Below are 13,708 nucleotides of genomic sequence, written 5' to 3'. Positions count from 1 at the left end.
GTCATACTTCAATACGTATATTACTTGCTTTAGTTGCCTTGTATGATTTGGAGTTGAAACAATTAGATGTGAAAACTGCTTTTCTTCATGGTAATCTTGAGGAAGAGATTTACATCCAGCAGCCTGAGGGGTTTGTTGTTCCTGGAAAGGAGGACCATGTATGTCGTTTGAAGAAATCTCTCTACGGCTTGAAGCAATCACCAAGACAATGCTATAAGAGGTTTGATTCTTTCATGGTTGGACATGGCTACTCCAGAAGTAGCTATGATAATTGTGTCTATTTTCAAAAGACATCTGATGGGTCATTTATATACTTGTTATTATATGTTGATGACATGTTGATTGCCGCAAGAGATAAATCTTTAGTTAACAAGTTAAAGATCCAGCTTAGCAGTGAATTTGATATGAAGGACTTAGGTCCTGACAAGAAAATTTTGGGAATGGAGATCAACAGAGATCGTCAAGCTGGAAAACTTTTTCTATCACAAAAGAAGTATGTTCTTAAGATGCTTGACAAATTTGGAATGCGAGATTGCAAAGCTGTTAATACTCCAATTGTCGCCCACTTCAAGTTGTCATCATATCAATGTTCAAAATCAGACGAGGACAAAAGACGCATGTCACATGTCCCGTATTCAAATGCAATTGGAAGTCTCATGTATGCTATGGCATGTATTAGGCCTGATTTAGCTTATGTTGTTAGCATTGTCAGCAGGTTCATGCATAATCCAGGCAAGGCACACTGGGAAGCCGTTAAATGGATACTTCGTTATCTGAAAGGTTCTCCAGATCTTGGTTTGGTATTTGATCAACATAGAGCCGATCCCGGAGGAGCAGTTGGCTATGTTGATGCTGACTATGGTGGTGATTTAGATCTGAGAAGGTCACACTAGTGCAGAAACATAAAACAAATGCGGTTGTTTTGAATTTATAAATGCGGTTTTATAACCGCATTTGATCAACACGCACTTGTAAATCAAGAAATATAAATGCGGCTATATAGCCGCATTTATAAATACCATTTACAAGTGCGGTTATTTGCTTTAACCGCACTTGTATATGCGGAATCATTAAAAAAAATTAAAAATTTTAAAACATCGTCAATCTTGTGTGAAGCCAAGATTGATGAAGAGTCACGGGAGCGAACAACGGTGGCGGCAGCAGAAGCGACGACGGACAGGGAAGCAACAACGGAGCAAACCAAAAAATCCACAAGAAACCACGAAGACAATGAAAGAGTGCTTCGAGACCACTAATGCAAGGAAAAAAACATATATAAGAAAAACGAAAAACATTTATGCATATATTTGTGAAGATGAAGAGGAAAAAAGAGAGTTCAAGAAACTTACATTGCACAAATGGAATGCAGATGCAGTAGAAGGAGACGAACTCAGAGTGCAAACGCGAAACGAAGGCAAAGACGAGAAATAAAGTTTGAAATTGTGTGTGGCGCGCTTCAAAATTTAAGGTAAAAAAGGATTTACGAATGCGGTTAAAGGTAAAACCGCATTCGTAAATCAAAGAATTTTGATTTACAAATGCGGTTATTCAAATAACCGCATTCGTAAATCAAAATAATTTCAAAAATGCCACCGCGTTTTTTTCGAAAGCGGGTAGCGCAAAAGCCGCACTAAATAAAGCGTATCCTTTTCTTCTTTTTGCACTAGTGTCATTTTCAGCTTACATCTTTACCCTATGTGGGTCTACTATCAGCTGGTATTCTTCACTTCAAGTCATTGCGACTTTGTCCACCACTGAAGCAGAATATATCGCTGCTACAGAAGGTATGAAAGAGGCTATATGGCTTCGAGGCTTGGTAAGTGAACTTGGTCTTCAACAAGATGTTCTTGTTATATTTTGTGATAGTCAGAGTGCTGTCTACTTAACCAGGAATAACAAGTATCACTCACGGACCAAGCACATTGAAATTAAGCACCATTTTATCCGAGACATTGTTGATACAGGAGATATAATTGTTGAAAAAATTCATACGGCCGAAAATCCTGCAGACATGTTGACCAAGCCACTTCCACCGGCTAAGTTCGATCATTGCCTGAACTTAGTTGGTATTATCCATACTTAATCAAGGCTTCATGGCGAGAGAGTGTTCCAGTCAAAGGCAAGTCAAGGTGGAGATTTGTGGGTTATGACTCACCTTTAACCGTTTTCTTGTCATAATTGGGAGGTTAATTGCCACAATCAATTGCAATCAATGGGAGGTTAATTGCCACAATCAATTGCAATCGATGGGAGGTTAATTGCCACAATCAATTGCAATCAATGGGAGGTTATACCTCTATTTAAAGGGGTTTTCCACCTAAAAATTTCTGGTATTATTTTATTTACTTTGTTACTTTAATTTATCATAATCTTTGGTTGAAATTATCACGCTTCCGCATACAATATTCCTACAACCTCTTTTTGATGGATTCTGATTTGGATGAGATGACATTTTGTTAAATGTGATTCAATCTCAGATGCTGGGTAGGAACAAAGAACCAATATACATTTGTGGATATGTCATGCTTTATATATCTTTGATATGAGTTATGTTGTTACCTTATTTTTATTTGTTTGTATTCTGGTATGTTGTGTATGTGCAGATTTTAGATCAGAACTAGACGTTTTGTACGTGAATTAAATTACTCTTAGTACTCCCATTTATATTATTTTTTTATTATTGATTAAAAAGTATTTCAAGAAATAAGTACTTGAGATTACATATAATGTGTTGAGTTGGAAGGCATTCATGTGTTGAGTTGGAAGGCATTTTATGATCAATGGAGGAGCCAATCATTCTAAATGATGCATATGGTTCTTCACTCGATTTGGCTGAGAAGGCAAACATAATAAAATTCATGATTCACTCGATTTGGTTCTTCATGATTAATGTACAATTCATTTTCCACGTTCTTTTTACCCTCTACATCTTCACATTGACTTTGAGCCACTTGATATCTTTATTACTAGCAATTACTTGATCAAAATAGAATTTTGTTACATATTCGTTTTACTAGCACTCACTTTACGTTCAAACATTATATGAATTTAATGATAAATTTTATTAATTTTTATTATGCGTGATTTTTTTAAATCGTGATGTGATAAATTCATAATATAAAAGAATATCTTCTGTAGTCTTCTGTTGTATATAAAGAAGGTTGAATGCATTGATCATATTAAAAATAGTTTAAAAGTATGATTTTTTTAAAACAATTTATTTAACCCTTATACACATGAGTATTTAAAGTTTATATAGAATAACTGGAAAGTTTATTATGTATTCTACTAGCTCATATATTATCTGTAAAATTATATAGGAAATATATAAAAGAAAAAGAATATCCCTTATACTTTATAAAAAACAAGAAAATTCTGAATATTTTACACCAAAATACATAAAAAATAATCTAAGTAAATATATAATCCTAAATTATGTACTCTAAATAAAATTAAACAAAAAAATAAAAAAAAATGTCTAAAGATAAAAAATTTATAAATAATTCAATTTTATAAAAAAAACACTTATAAGGTTTTAATTTATTTATGTTAAAGATAAATGCATGATAAACCAATAAAATAAATCAATAAACTTTGTTAAAATATATTAAATATGTAAAAAAAAACTATGGATCCACTGGTGGGATTAAAGCTGCACTATATATTTTCTTAACAGATAAAAAAAATGTTGTTATTTTCTTAATTCAATTGAAGAGAATGGTGGTCCACCGTGCAATCCACCGTGCAGGATAGTAACTCTGGTTGGTTGTGACGACGGTGGCAGTAATTATTGTCAACAGTGTTGAAGAGTAAAGTGAGAAAAACGTGTCTATTAAATGACTGACAAATAACATATTAATTAATGTCTGAAATTATAAATATTTTATTTAAAATTATTATAAATATTTAGATTTATTTAGTATTTATGATTGTAACGAATTGTTTACAAGTTTTTAAAATATTTGTTCCAAACAAGTTTGTAAAATAAAATAAATTAGAAAAAACTCTAATTTAAATCAAATTGGATTAATTTTGATTTGGTTCATTTAAAATTTATTTACGTGAATTTGATAAGTTAATGGATATTTTATTTTTAAAATATAATTATATTTTTAAAAATTTTCAAAGTAATATTATTTTATTGAAATATATAATTTATATATCAAACTACTTAATCTAAAAATAAAATTAGTTTCACTAATTTAATTTACATTTATTTGTATCTTAAGAGTTTTAAAAATTAGAACTGGTTGATATGCTTTTATTTGCAATTTTGTTTCACTTTGATATTTTTCTTCAGTGTGATGTCTTTTCAGCGTTGTCGTGACATTAGCCATTGTCAGTGTTATCATAAAAGCCAAACAGGCAAAGCCCCTCTCTTCGTCTTCATCTGACAAACATAATTAATATTTGTCGTTAAATGATTAGTAAAAGAAATGTTTTAGGAGTGATTTAAAATTATTTAACCTTGTAATAAAAGATTCCAAAATTTACAACTGTTTTATCTTAATAATTTAAAGTTTATAATTGTTTTATTTTATATAGTTAAAATCTGTAATGTATAACTGTAAAATATGGTCACTAATTTACATTTGTCATACAAAGTCATTTAAATCACCAGGGTTGTTAATGATCTTCAAAAAGTTAATTACAATTCCACAAATAAAGAGGGTTAATTGATGAGATATTACTATACTGGATGCATCTGTTTTTGATTTGTTGAAAAAAGGAGATTTTTTATTTTCGATGAATATTTTGATTGAATTGTTTATCCATAAAAAAACTGTATGAAAACTTTCAAATGTAAAAGATAGAAGTAATAGGTGTTCTATATTATAATATTGATAAAATATTTTTCTTTTTGTGAAATTTGGGATGGTGTGATCATGAGAGGGACCTCTCTTCTTTGTGATTTCTGAAGTTTCACCATCCTTTACCCGAACACGTTCCTTGTAACCTGCAATTCCAATCATCTTTAAACTTTGATATTAATATCGACAAAATGAATCAGAGAGGGTTCAGCCAAAGCTGCCTCAATGTAAACTACTGGTGCTTCATTTAATTTATTTAAAACAAAATACCAATTTGTGTTTTATCAATTATGTGAGAGAGAATATTGAAAATAAATAAACCATTATTTGTAGGGGTCTAAAAATGCTGTCTCTTTATTTGTGTACTTTGTGACCTGCTATGCCCTTAGTTGTCTTTCCCAGACATTTGATTCAGATTCGTTTGCACAAATTGAGTCACTTTTAAATGCTTAGCATATAAAAAAGCTAGCATCACAGCGTTTTGTTGCAGTCAAAGAAGTTTCTAGGAGTATAATACAAACCCCACCATGAATTGCTGCAATTCACTTTTTAATTCACCAAAATGGATACATTTTTAACAAATTATTAAAGTTTTGCATGAGGAAAACATGAAGTTTAACTGTTCCGAAAGACCCACCTCCATGTTTGAGGTGCAATTTGATGTCCATCGCACGGACAAGCTATGTACAATCGTACTTTGGTGATAGGTTATTTATGGTCCCAAAACCAAACACAACAAAAATAAAAATTCACTACATGAGTTAGGATGTGTTTGGGAAAATTGACAGATAATGTGTTTGTAAATTTTTAATATTCATACTTGTTTTTAATATTCGTAGATGGTTCCACCAGTGTGAAAAATGCCTTTGTGATTAAGTTCTTGGATTCCTGATAAAGTCACCGACGTTATGAAGTGAAAATATCCTTCACGTGCCTAAAACAAAGTAAAACTAAAAACAAGTTTCTGACCGTTCAATATTTATTACAGAAGGAGGGTTGCATGTATTTTACTTTTATGTTTATAATAAATGAACAACATTTCAAAAAAAATAAAAAATAGTACATAATAAGGCAAAGGGTGTGTGTGAAGTTGCAGAGACAATGAAAGCTTTGAGATGCCCCATTTCTGCATTCTTATTCCCCCTCTTTTGCTTTTGCTTTGTTATGTTCTTCCTCTTCTTTCCCTTCAAGCAACAAAATCATGTCACCTACTTTCTTTTTTCTCCTCCTTTTCTTCCTTCCACTGTCAAAATCCTACACAACCACACAAACATCATCTCTCCTTCTCCTTCTCCTTCTCCCTCTCCCTCTCCCTCTCCTTCTCCCTCACCTTCATCACTTTATCTTCTTTCCAACTTTACTCCTGCAAATGAAACCTACAATAACACCTTTGTGTTAAAAAGCTCTACTAAGGTACACAATCTTAAACTAATAGCATAGAACAGTGGTTTTTTTCTTTGGTTTTATTTTATGTTACTTGTCTACCCTTCAATTAATTTTGAGTTTCGTTTATGATAGAAATTTCCTGACTTGGAGAAAACAGAAAAAGGTTTGGCACAAGCTCGAGCCTCAATTCAGGAATTTATCCGTTCAAGAAACTATACTTCAGACAACAGACAAAATTTTGTTCCCAAAGGCTCCATTTACTGGAATCCACACGCTTTTTATCAGTTAAGCTCTATTTCTCAAGCTCGTCAACTAGTTATGATAAACACCAGCTAAAGAAACTTTTTTTTTTTTTTAAATTATGTGATATTGAATAAAATTTATTATGAATACTTGTAGTTGGTAAATCAATTTTGATCAATACTAAAAGTGTATTAAAAAATAGATGATTTTTTGTTATATATGTTCTTTGCTGTTATCTGGGTAGTGCACAGGTTTTATGTTCATATCTTGGTTGAAGTTTACAATTTTTTGTTTATATTTGTTTCTCAAATTATACAATTATTGTTGAATTGTTTATGCATGTCAATTTCTTTAACCACTATATTTAGTATTGTTGACTTAATATTAAGAAAACAAAATGTAATTTATATTACAGTATTTTTTTTATAAACATCAGTTTCGATAGAGTTAACACTTATTTGAATACTTTTAATTCTTGAAAAAGAAAGATTATGACATCAAACTGATGCTTATTTAAACTTTGAATTGTTTGAAGATTAAATATATATCTTTTCATTTCATTTCTATTTATAAATTTTATAGTTAGATTCAAGATAGGAAATTAAATATAGTCCCGTATTAAAAATATGTTTAAGTTAGCTTTGCATAAAAAAATAATTTATGAAAAATAATCTAAATTAAATAATAATTATCTTTAAATCATTTCATCATTATAGTGGCATTAACATCCATTTTTTTATCATGTAAATTTTATCACCTATTTATTCTATATTTTCTTGATTTCATAACTGAGGTAGTATAGTAGTTTTCATCATGAATTTAAAGTTTAAATAATAAAAAATAACTGTTCTGTATCTGTTTTTTTAGAATAAAATATTATATAAAAATAATAATTTATTAGCTGTAAAATAAAAGTAGTGGTGTGAAGGTATTTTTGCTCTTCCATAATAGATTTAGAATGTGTTATATAGAATATTCCATCAGGTACTCCCGCAATTTTATATATTAAAAGCCATGCATTTATGACACCATGTGGATCTACATCTACGCTTAGTTTTAGGTAAAAGTCTCGATTGAAAAGTTTTTTGAAGTATGCTAGAAGAAGAAACAGCACGCAGTGTAGTGGGTTTCCCCACAAATTAGTTTCTAAAAGACAGCGTGATTGATGCAGGAGCCACATGGAGATGGTAAAGAGATTCAAAGTGTGGGTGTATGAGGAAGGAGAGCAGCCACTAGTGCACGATGGACCAGTAAATGATATATACGCCATTGAAGGGCAATTTATGGATGAAATAGACAATTATGATAAGTGGAGCAACTTCAGAGCAAAACATCCTGAAGAAGCTCACGTTTTCTACCTTCCTTTCAGTATAGCTAACATTGTTCACTATGTTTACAAGCCTATCAGAAAGCATTCAGACTATGAACCTGTTCGCCTCCAGCGGTTGGTGGAAGATTATATCAGTGTTGTTGCAGAAAAGTATCCTTATTGGAATAGAAGTGAAGGTGCTGACCATTTTTTACTGTCATGTCATGATTGGGTAAGATCTGTGATTTATGGTTTTGTTTATGAAAAATCAGAATCATTATAGAAACACAAGTATAATTATTTGTATTTGATGACTTAGGGTCCGAAAGTGTCATTCGGGAACCCTAAATTGTTCAAGAGTTTCATCAGGGTACTTTGCAATGCCAACACTTCAGAAGGATTCATACCTAACAAAGATGTGTCCATCCCAGAAGTGTACTTGCCAAAAGGAAAGCTAGGTCCACCCAATCTAGGGCAACGCCCAAACGAACGCACCATTTTAGGTTTTTTTGCTGGAAGAGAACATGGTGACATTCGAAAAATCTTGTTGAATTATTGGAAGGGAAAAGATAATGACGTCCAAGTTTATGAATCTCTTCCAAAGGGCAAAGACTACACCAGAATGATGGGACAAAGCAAGTTTTGCTTGTGTCCCAGTGGTTATGAAGTAGCAAGTCCTAGAGTGGTGGAAGCACTTAATGCAGGGTGTGTGCCTGTGTTAATTAGTAGTAATTACTCTCCACCCTTCACTGATGTGTTGAATTGGAGTCAGTTTTCAGTGGAGATTTCTGTGGAGAAAATACCAGAAATCAAGACTATATTACAAAGTGTTTCGAGGAATAGGTATATGAAATTGCACATGAATGTGATGAGAGTTCGAAGGCATTTTATGATTAATCGACCAGCAAAGCCATTCGATTTGATGCATATGATACTTCATTCAATTTGGCTCAGAAGATTAAATCTTAGATTAATTGATTCGGCAAGCTCCTAATTTTGTCTTTCATAGTATACACCAATGTACTTACAAATATATTGATGTTTTATTTTATTATGTTCATTTGAAAACATTAATTTATTTGTCTTTCAAGTTTTCTCCTCTATTGTTTTAGATGTAATATCATGAAAGATTTTTTTTTTAATGAAATAAGATTACATTTTTATTGTAACATCCCTAATTATTATTTTTCATATTTGTTAATATATTATGCATGTAATATCTAATTAACATGTAAACATATATTAGGTTATCATATTTGTATCTCAAAAAGATATCCCTCTTCATAGGGAGTTAATATATACATCAAAAATACTACAGTTGCCCACTGAGGAGCTCTATTACCTGCAATCTCATTTGCTCCCATGTAAAACACGATCATCACAGATAAAGAAACAAACACAAAAAAATAACAGGGTAAGCTAGCTATATAAAAATTTATATATAATCTCATGTCAAATTAATCAACATAATTCATCAAGTCTCATACAATTTCTCAAATAATCAAGTGTCTATTAAATTTCATAATTCATCTTTTCACATGTCAGACTTCTACTGACTCATAACACATAGACACTTGACTCTACTTCCGGAAGACTCATGCGTTGACTTAGACTCAGAGATCTGCATCTATCATACTAGGTCACTGTGAAATCCATACAGCTATGCGCATAATTAATCTCAATATCATTTCTCTCCTAGTATGACAAGGTTAATTCATATGTCAGGTCAAGTTAATTATCTTTCAAACAACTTACCCATTCATATGAACCTCCTTCGACTTTCTCACCACCTGAATAACTTCATCTATATGATTCCATTATCTCAGGAGAGTCAGGATATTTCCTTCTAGATGAATCCCTAGTCAATGCACATCCTAAACAATCTTAAACGGTATTTTCTTTCCTGAAAATACTATGTCTCGATTAGAATTCATATTTTGAACCTCATAATATCCACCATCAAACAATCAAATCATACCAATGTTTAGAATACAAAATACACAACAATTCATTGACTAATCATATAAATGTCTAATTAAAGAGATTTTCAATTAACTATACATGAAATAAAAGTTTACATACTTTATAAGAAAAACTATATTGAAATAAATAAATCAATCTTTTAAAAGCAAATAAAAATTAGTTTAATATTTTTATTTTATTTTATTTTATTTTTTTTACTTTAGCTTGAGCTAGAATTCGCTAGCTTGAGCTAAAATCTACCGGAGAGCACCCAAAATTTTTAGCTTGGGCTAAAATCCTCTAGAGAGCACCCAACATTTTTAGCTTGAGCTAGCACTTGCTAGCTTGAGCGAAATACGCATAAAAATTCTGCATAACTTAATATACCTATTAGATTATAAATCAATATCTCATTCAATTCATAAATTATAAATCTACACATTACATTGATAGTTCTTGTTTAGCATGATACAATCACTCTCATTGAATCATTGAGTTATTATGTCCATTTATACATATATATGATTTCAAATTCCAAAACCATTTAAATCAAACAACCAATTCTCAATCACAACACTTTCAGTTTCAATCAAACTACATTCTACTCAGGACAAGAAATCTTGCAACAAAATCTGGAATTGGTGACCCCGTCACACTCACATTCAAATCTTCTAACCTAGGGTTCTATTGAAGATTTTAAACCAGCTTCCCTTACCTTTACTTGAGCATATGCTCACGAAGAGCTCCAAACCTACCAAAATCTTCTAAAGTAGCTTAACCTGCACCACAGAGTCCTGATAAAAGATCTAACTATATCTCTAAGACTCTGATATGCTAAAGACTAATCGTAAAACTAAAAAAAAACACATGCATACACTTAGGTTGAGATAGACCTACAAGTTCAAAATTTGACTCAGAGAAAGGTAAAAATTGAACTTACTCTATCAGAGATTTTGATCGGGCAATCTTATAGGATTCACTGCCAGGAGTCCAATGGCAGACTCTGATAGCCAAACTGATAAGCAAGGAGATCAGAATCTTAGGGAGAAGGGAGAGAAAAAGAGGGAAAAAAGAAACTAAACTTACTCTATAGAATATTCTGATCGGGCGGTCTTGTAGTCTTTCGCTGTCAGGAGTCCAATGGCAGACTCCGATCGCCAAACTGATAAGCGAGGATATCAAAATCTTATAGAGAAGGGAGAGAAGGGAGAGAAAGGAAAAGGGAAATTGGTAGAGATGGTGGTTTTTTAAAATGAAACTTGAATAACTGAATTTTCTATTTATATGTCATTTTTATTTTAATAATAAAATATTCAGGTATCAATTAAAATATACCACTTCAACTCTAAGGTTATTTTCTAGACCCTTACATTTATTATCTTTGTAAATTTAAACAATGATTACTTTAAAAAAAATTAAAAGTTACTTAACTCGATATATATATATATATATATAATATTTTCATTGCTTTTCAAAATAATAGTTCTTTCATATTTTAAGATTGATTTAACCAATGAAAATAAGTTCCGTGTCGTGACTTTGATTGAATGAGCAGAGTTTTGAAACACATCTTTATAATTTTTATTTATTTATAATAAAAAAGGTTTTTAAACATGATTTTTACAAAAATAAATAGTTTAATTAATGTTTGTAAAAACTCATTTTTTTATTATTTTTATTTAAATTGCATTTATAAAAAAAAAATTGCTTTATTTTTTATAGAGAAATTGTGTTTATACATATACTTGTATAATAATATAAAAAAAATTGTAAGAAATTAAAAAAAATCATGTTTTAATTTCAATTTAATGCTGTAAGTTAAAATATAATTTAGTAAACAAATTAAAAAAGCCAAAGTCATATTTTAAAATAAAAACACTAGTATTTACTACTTTTTTAATTTTAAAAACCTATCCATTTTTAAGAATTAAAAGAAATCCTGTAATTTTTCCTCCCTACTATGGACATTGTGCTTTACCTATGAGGTTGGAACAATTTTCTTAAATAGTGTGTCCGTGTTGAATACACGTATCGGTGTCGACACTCGTACAATACTTTTAGGATATTTATCGGTGAAGTGTTCAATTCAAAATATATTTGTTGAATTTCTTACAATTCTAGCACGGTTCTACCACAATTTTAAAAAGAATAAATATTTTCTAAAAACTCAAATTTATTCCAAAAAAATATGAAACATACTTGTACCCATAAATATTTATTGACAATTTATATAATTCATAATTATATAATATATAGATTCGTGTTTCCGTGTCCTACATTATATAGATTTACGTATCTCTGTGTCTATGTCGTATCAGTATTCATGATGTTTACCATAAAATTTAACCATGTAAACTAAACTATTGGGTTAAGATCAATGAAAAAGAACAAGAACTGTAGTCATAAAAATATTAAAATTTATAAAATAGGAATGGAAGTGCCAACATGACATAAAAAATAAAATTATCCACACATAAAAAATGACATATAATGGAAATGATATGTAATTTGTATTTATATATATATATATATATAACCATATTTTTATCTAACACACTTCATTATTTTTATTAGAGAGGTTAAATAATCAATTATTGTGAAATTTTGACGTGTATCGTTATTGAACTAGCCATAAATATAAAAATATATAGTTACACGAATAAGTTGTTAGCTTAGATTTGAGTGGATGTATTAAAGATCTTACGTCAACTATAAATAAGAATATTTTATAGAATATTACAAATTTTATCTTATAAATTAATTTTATAAGACTGAATTAGACTTAAAATTCACATCTTAATAATATTTATTTCTAAATGTGGTATGTGGGTGGTGCAGAATAGAAAAAACAAATTTTAATCCTGCAGTAACCAAACTTCACGAAGGAATCACTGAATTGATAACAAGTTCATATTATGAAGGACATTCTTTTGGATGATGTATATTTTCCATATCTTGGTCAAAGAACTTTTCTGAATGCAAAGCTAAGTGGACAGTCCCAGGATTATGCAGAACATGGATTCAATGATTTCTGGAGATAGAATAAAGAACTAGACATTTTTTAATGAGTCATAGACTTACAACCACGATTTTGGGACAGAAATTTTTGGCTACACATTACCAATTCTTACCCATGATGTAGCTGTTAACATGTTCAAGACTCAATCCCAGGGTAATCTACTGTTGTAAAGCAGGCACAATTTTTAGACTTTGGTGACAAATTTGGAAGGAGGTGACTCATTAGCCCAAAAGGTAGAAAGGTATAGTAGTTTGTTCATGGGCTAAATTTTGTTCCATTTCAAAATCTATTTGTATAAAGTACTTCCATTTAATGCATTTTTTTTTCTGATAAAAAAAAAAGTGTAATACATTTTAAAGTGTATTAATTTAAAAATGTTGTTGGTGAGGTCTTACATATAAAGATAAAATCAATTTAACAAATTTGACCAATTTTTTTTAAGATTGAAATATGTTTAAATTTTATTATTTTACTTTAATATAATATCAAAGTCTAATATAATATAGTATAAGAGTTTATCCTATTTGAGATTTGAACTTATCGTGTCATCCATTATTAGATATTTTTTATTCTCATTATTTTTTATGTTCTTAGTATGAGGGAGTGTTAAATAACTCACATCAACTCGAAATAATCTCAAATTACATTATATAAACATAGACAAACCTCACCTTACTGAACTGGTTTTGTGATATTGAGTTAAATTTAAATTTCACTATTTTAATATTATATTAAAATCATTAAAAGTTTATCCTAATAGTTATTTGAACCTATTATGTCACTCCTCTTTATCAATTGATAAAAAAATGTCACTCGTTATTAGGTCTCTCCCGATTCTCACATTAGATGTCCTCAACGTAATAGATGTATTAGAGATCCCACATTAATTAAAAGTATAATCGATTTAGTGTGTTTAATTATCTTTATTAATGAGATTGAATTAGGCTTAAACTTTATTATCTAAATATAGTATTAAAG

At 30.1% G+C, this 13,708-nt stretch overlaps 1 protein-coding gene across 1 annotated transcript; it reads left to right on the top strand.

Moving 5' to 3' along the window:
- The first annotated feature begins 5,831 nt into the window (after positions 1-5,831).
- Positions 5,832-8,823, top strand: LOC137807577 (probable glycosyltransferase At3g42180). The gene is made up of 4 exons (XM_068608291.1): positions 5,832-6,224; positions 6,330-6,481; positions 7,612-7,981; positions 8,069-8,823. Exons 1-4 carry the CDS (start codon positions 5,913-5,915, stop codon positions 8,741-8,743), a joined length of 1,509 nt encoding a protein of 502 aa, XP_068464392.1. The 5' UTR covers positions 5,832-5,912; the 3' UTR covers positions 8,744-8,823.
- Positions 8,824-13,708: the final 4,885 nt, after the last annotated feature.

The sequence above is a fragment of the Phaseolus vulgaris genome, chromosome 3 (genome assembly GCF_000499845.2).
Source record: "Phaseolus vulgaris cultivar G19833 chromosome 3, P. vulgaris v2.0, whole genome shotgun sequence".
Classification (NCBI taxonomy): domain Eukaryota; kingdom Viridiplantae; phylum Streptophyta; class Magnoliopsida; order Fabales; family Fabaceae; genus Phaseolus; species Phaseolus vulgaris.
The sequence above is the reverse complement of the archived record's forward strand: the minus strand, read 5'-3'. Positions and strand labels throughout refer to the sequence as shown.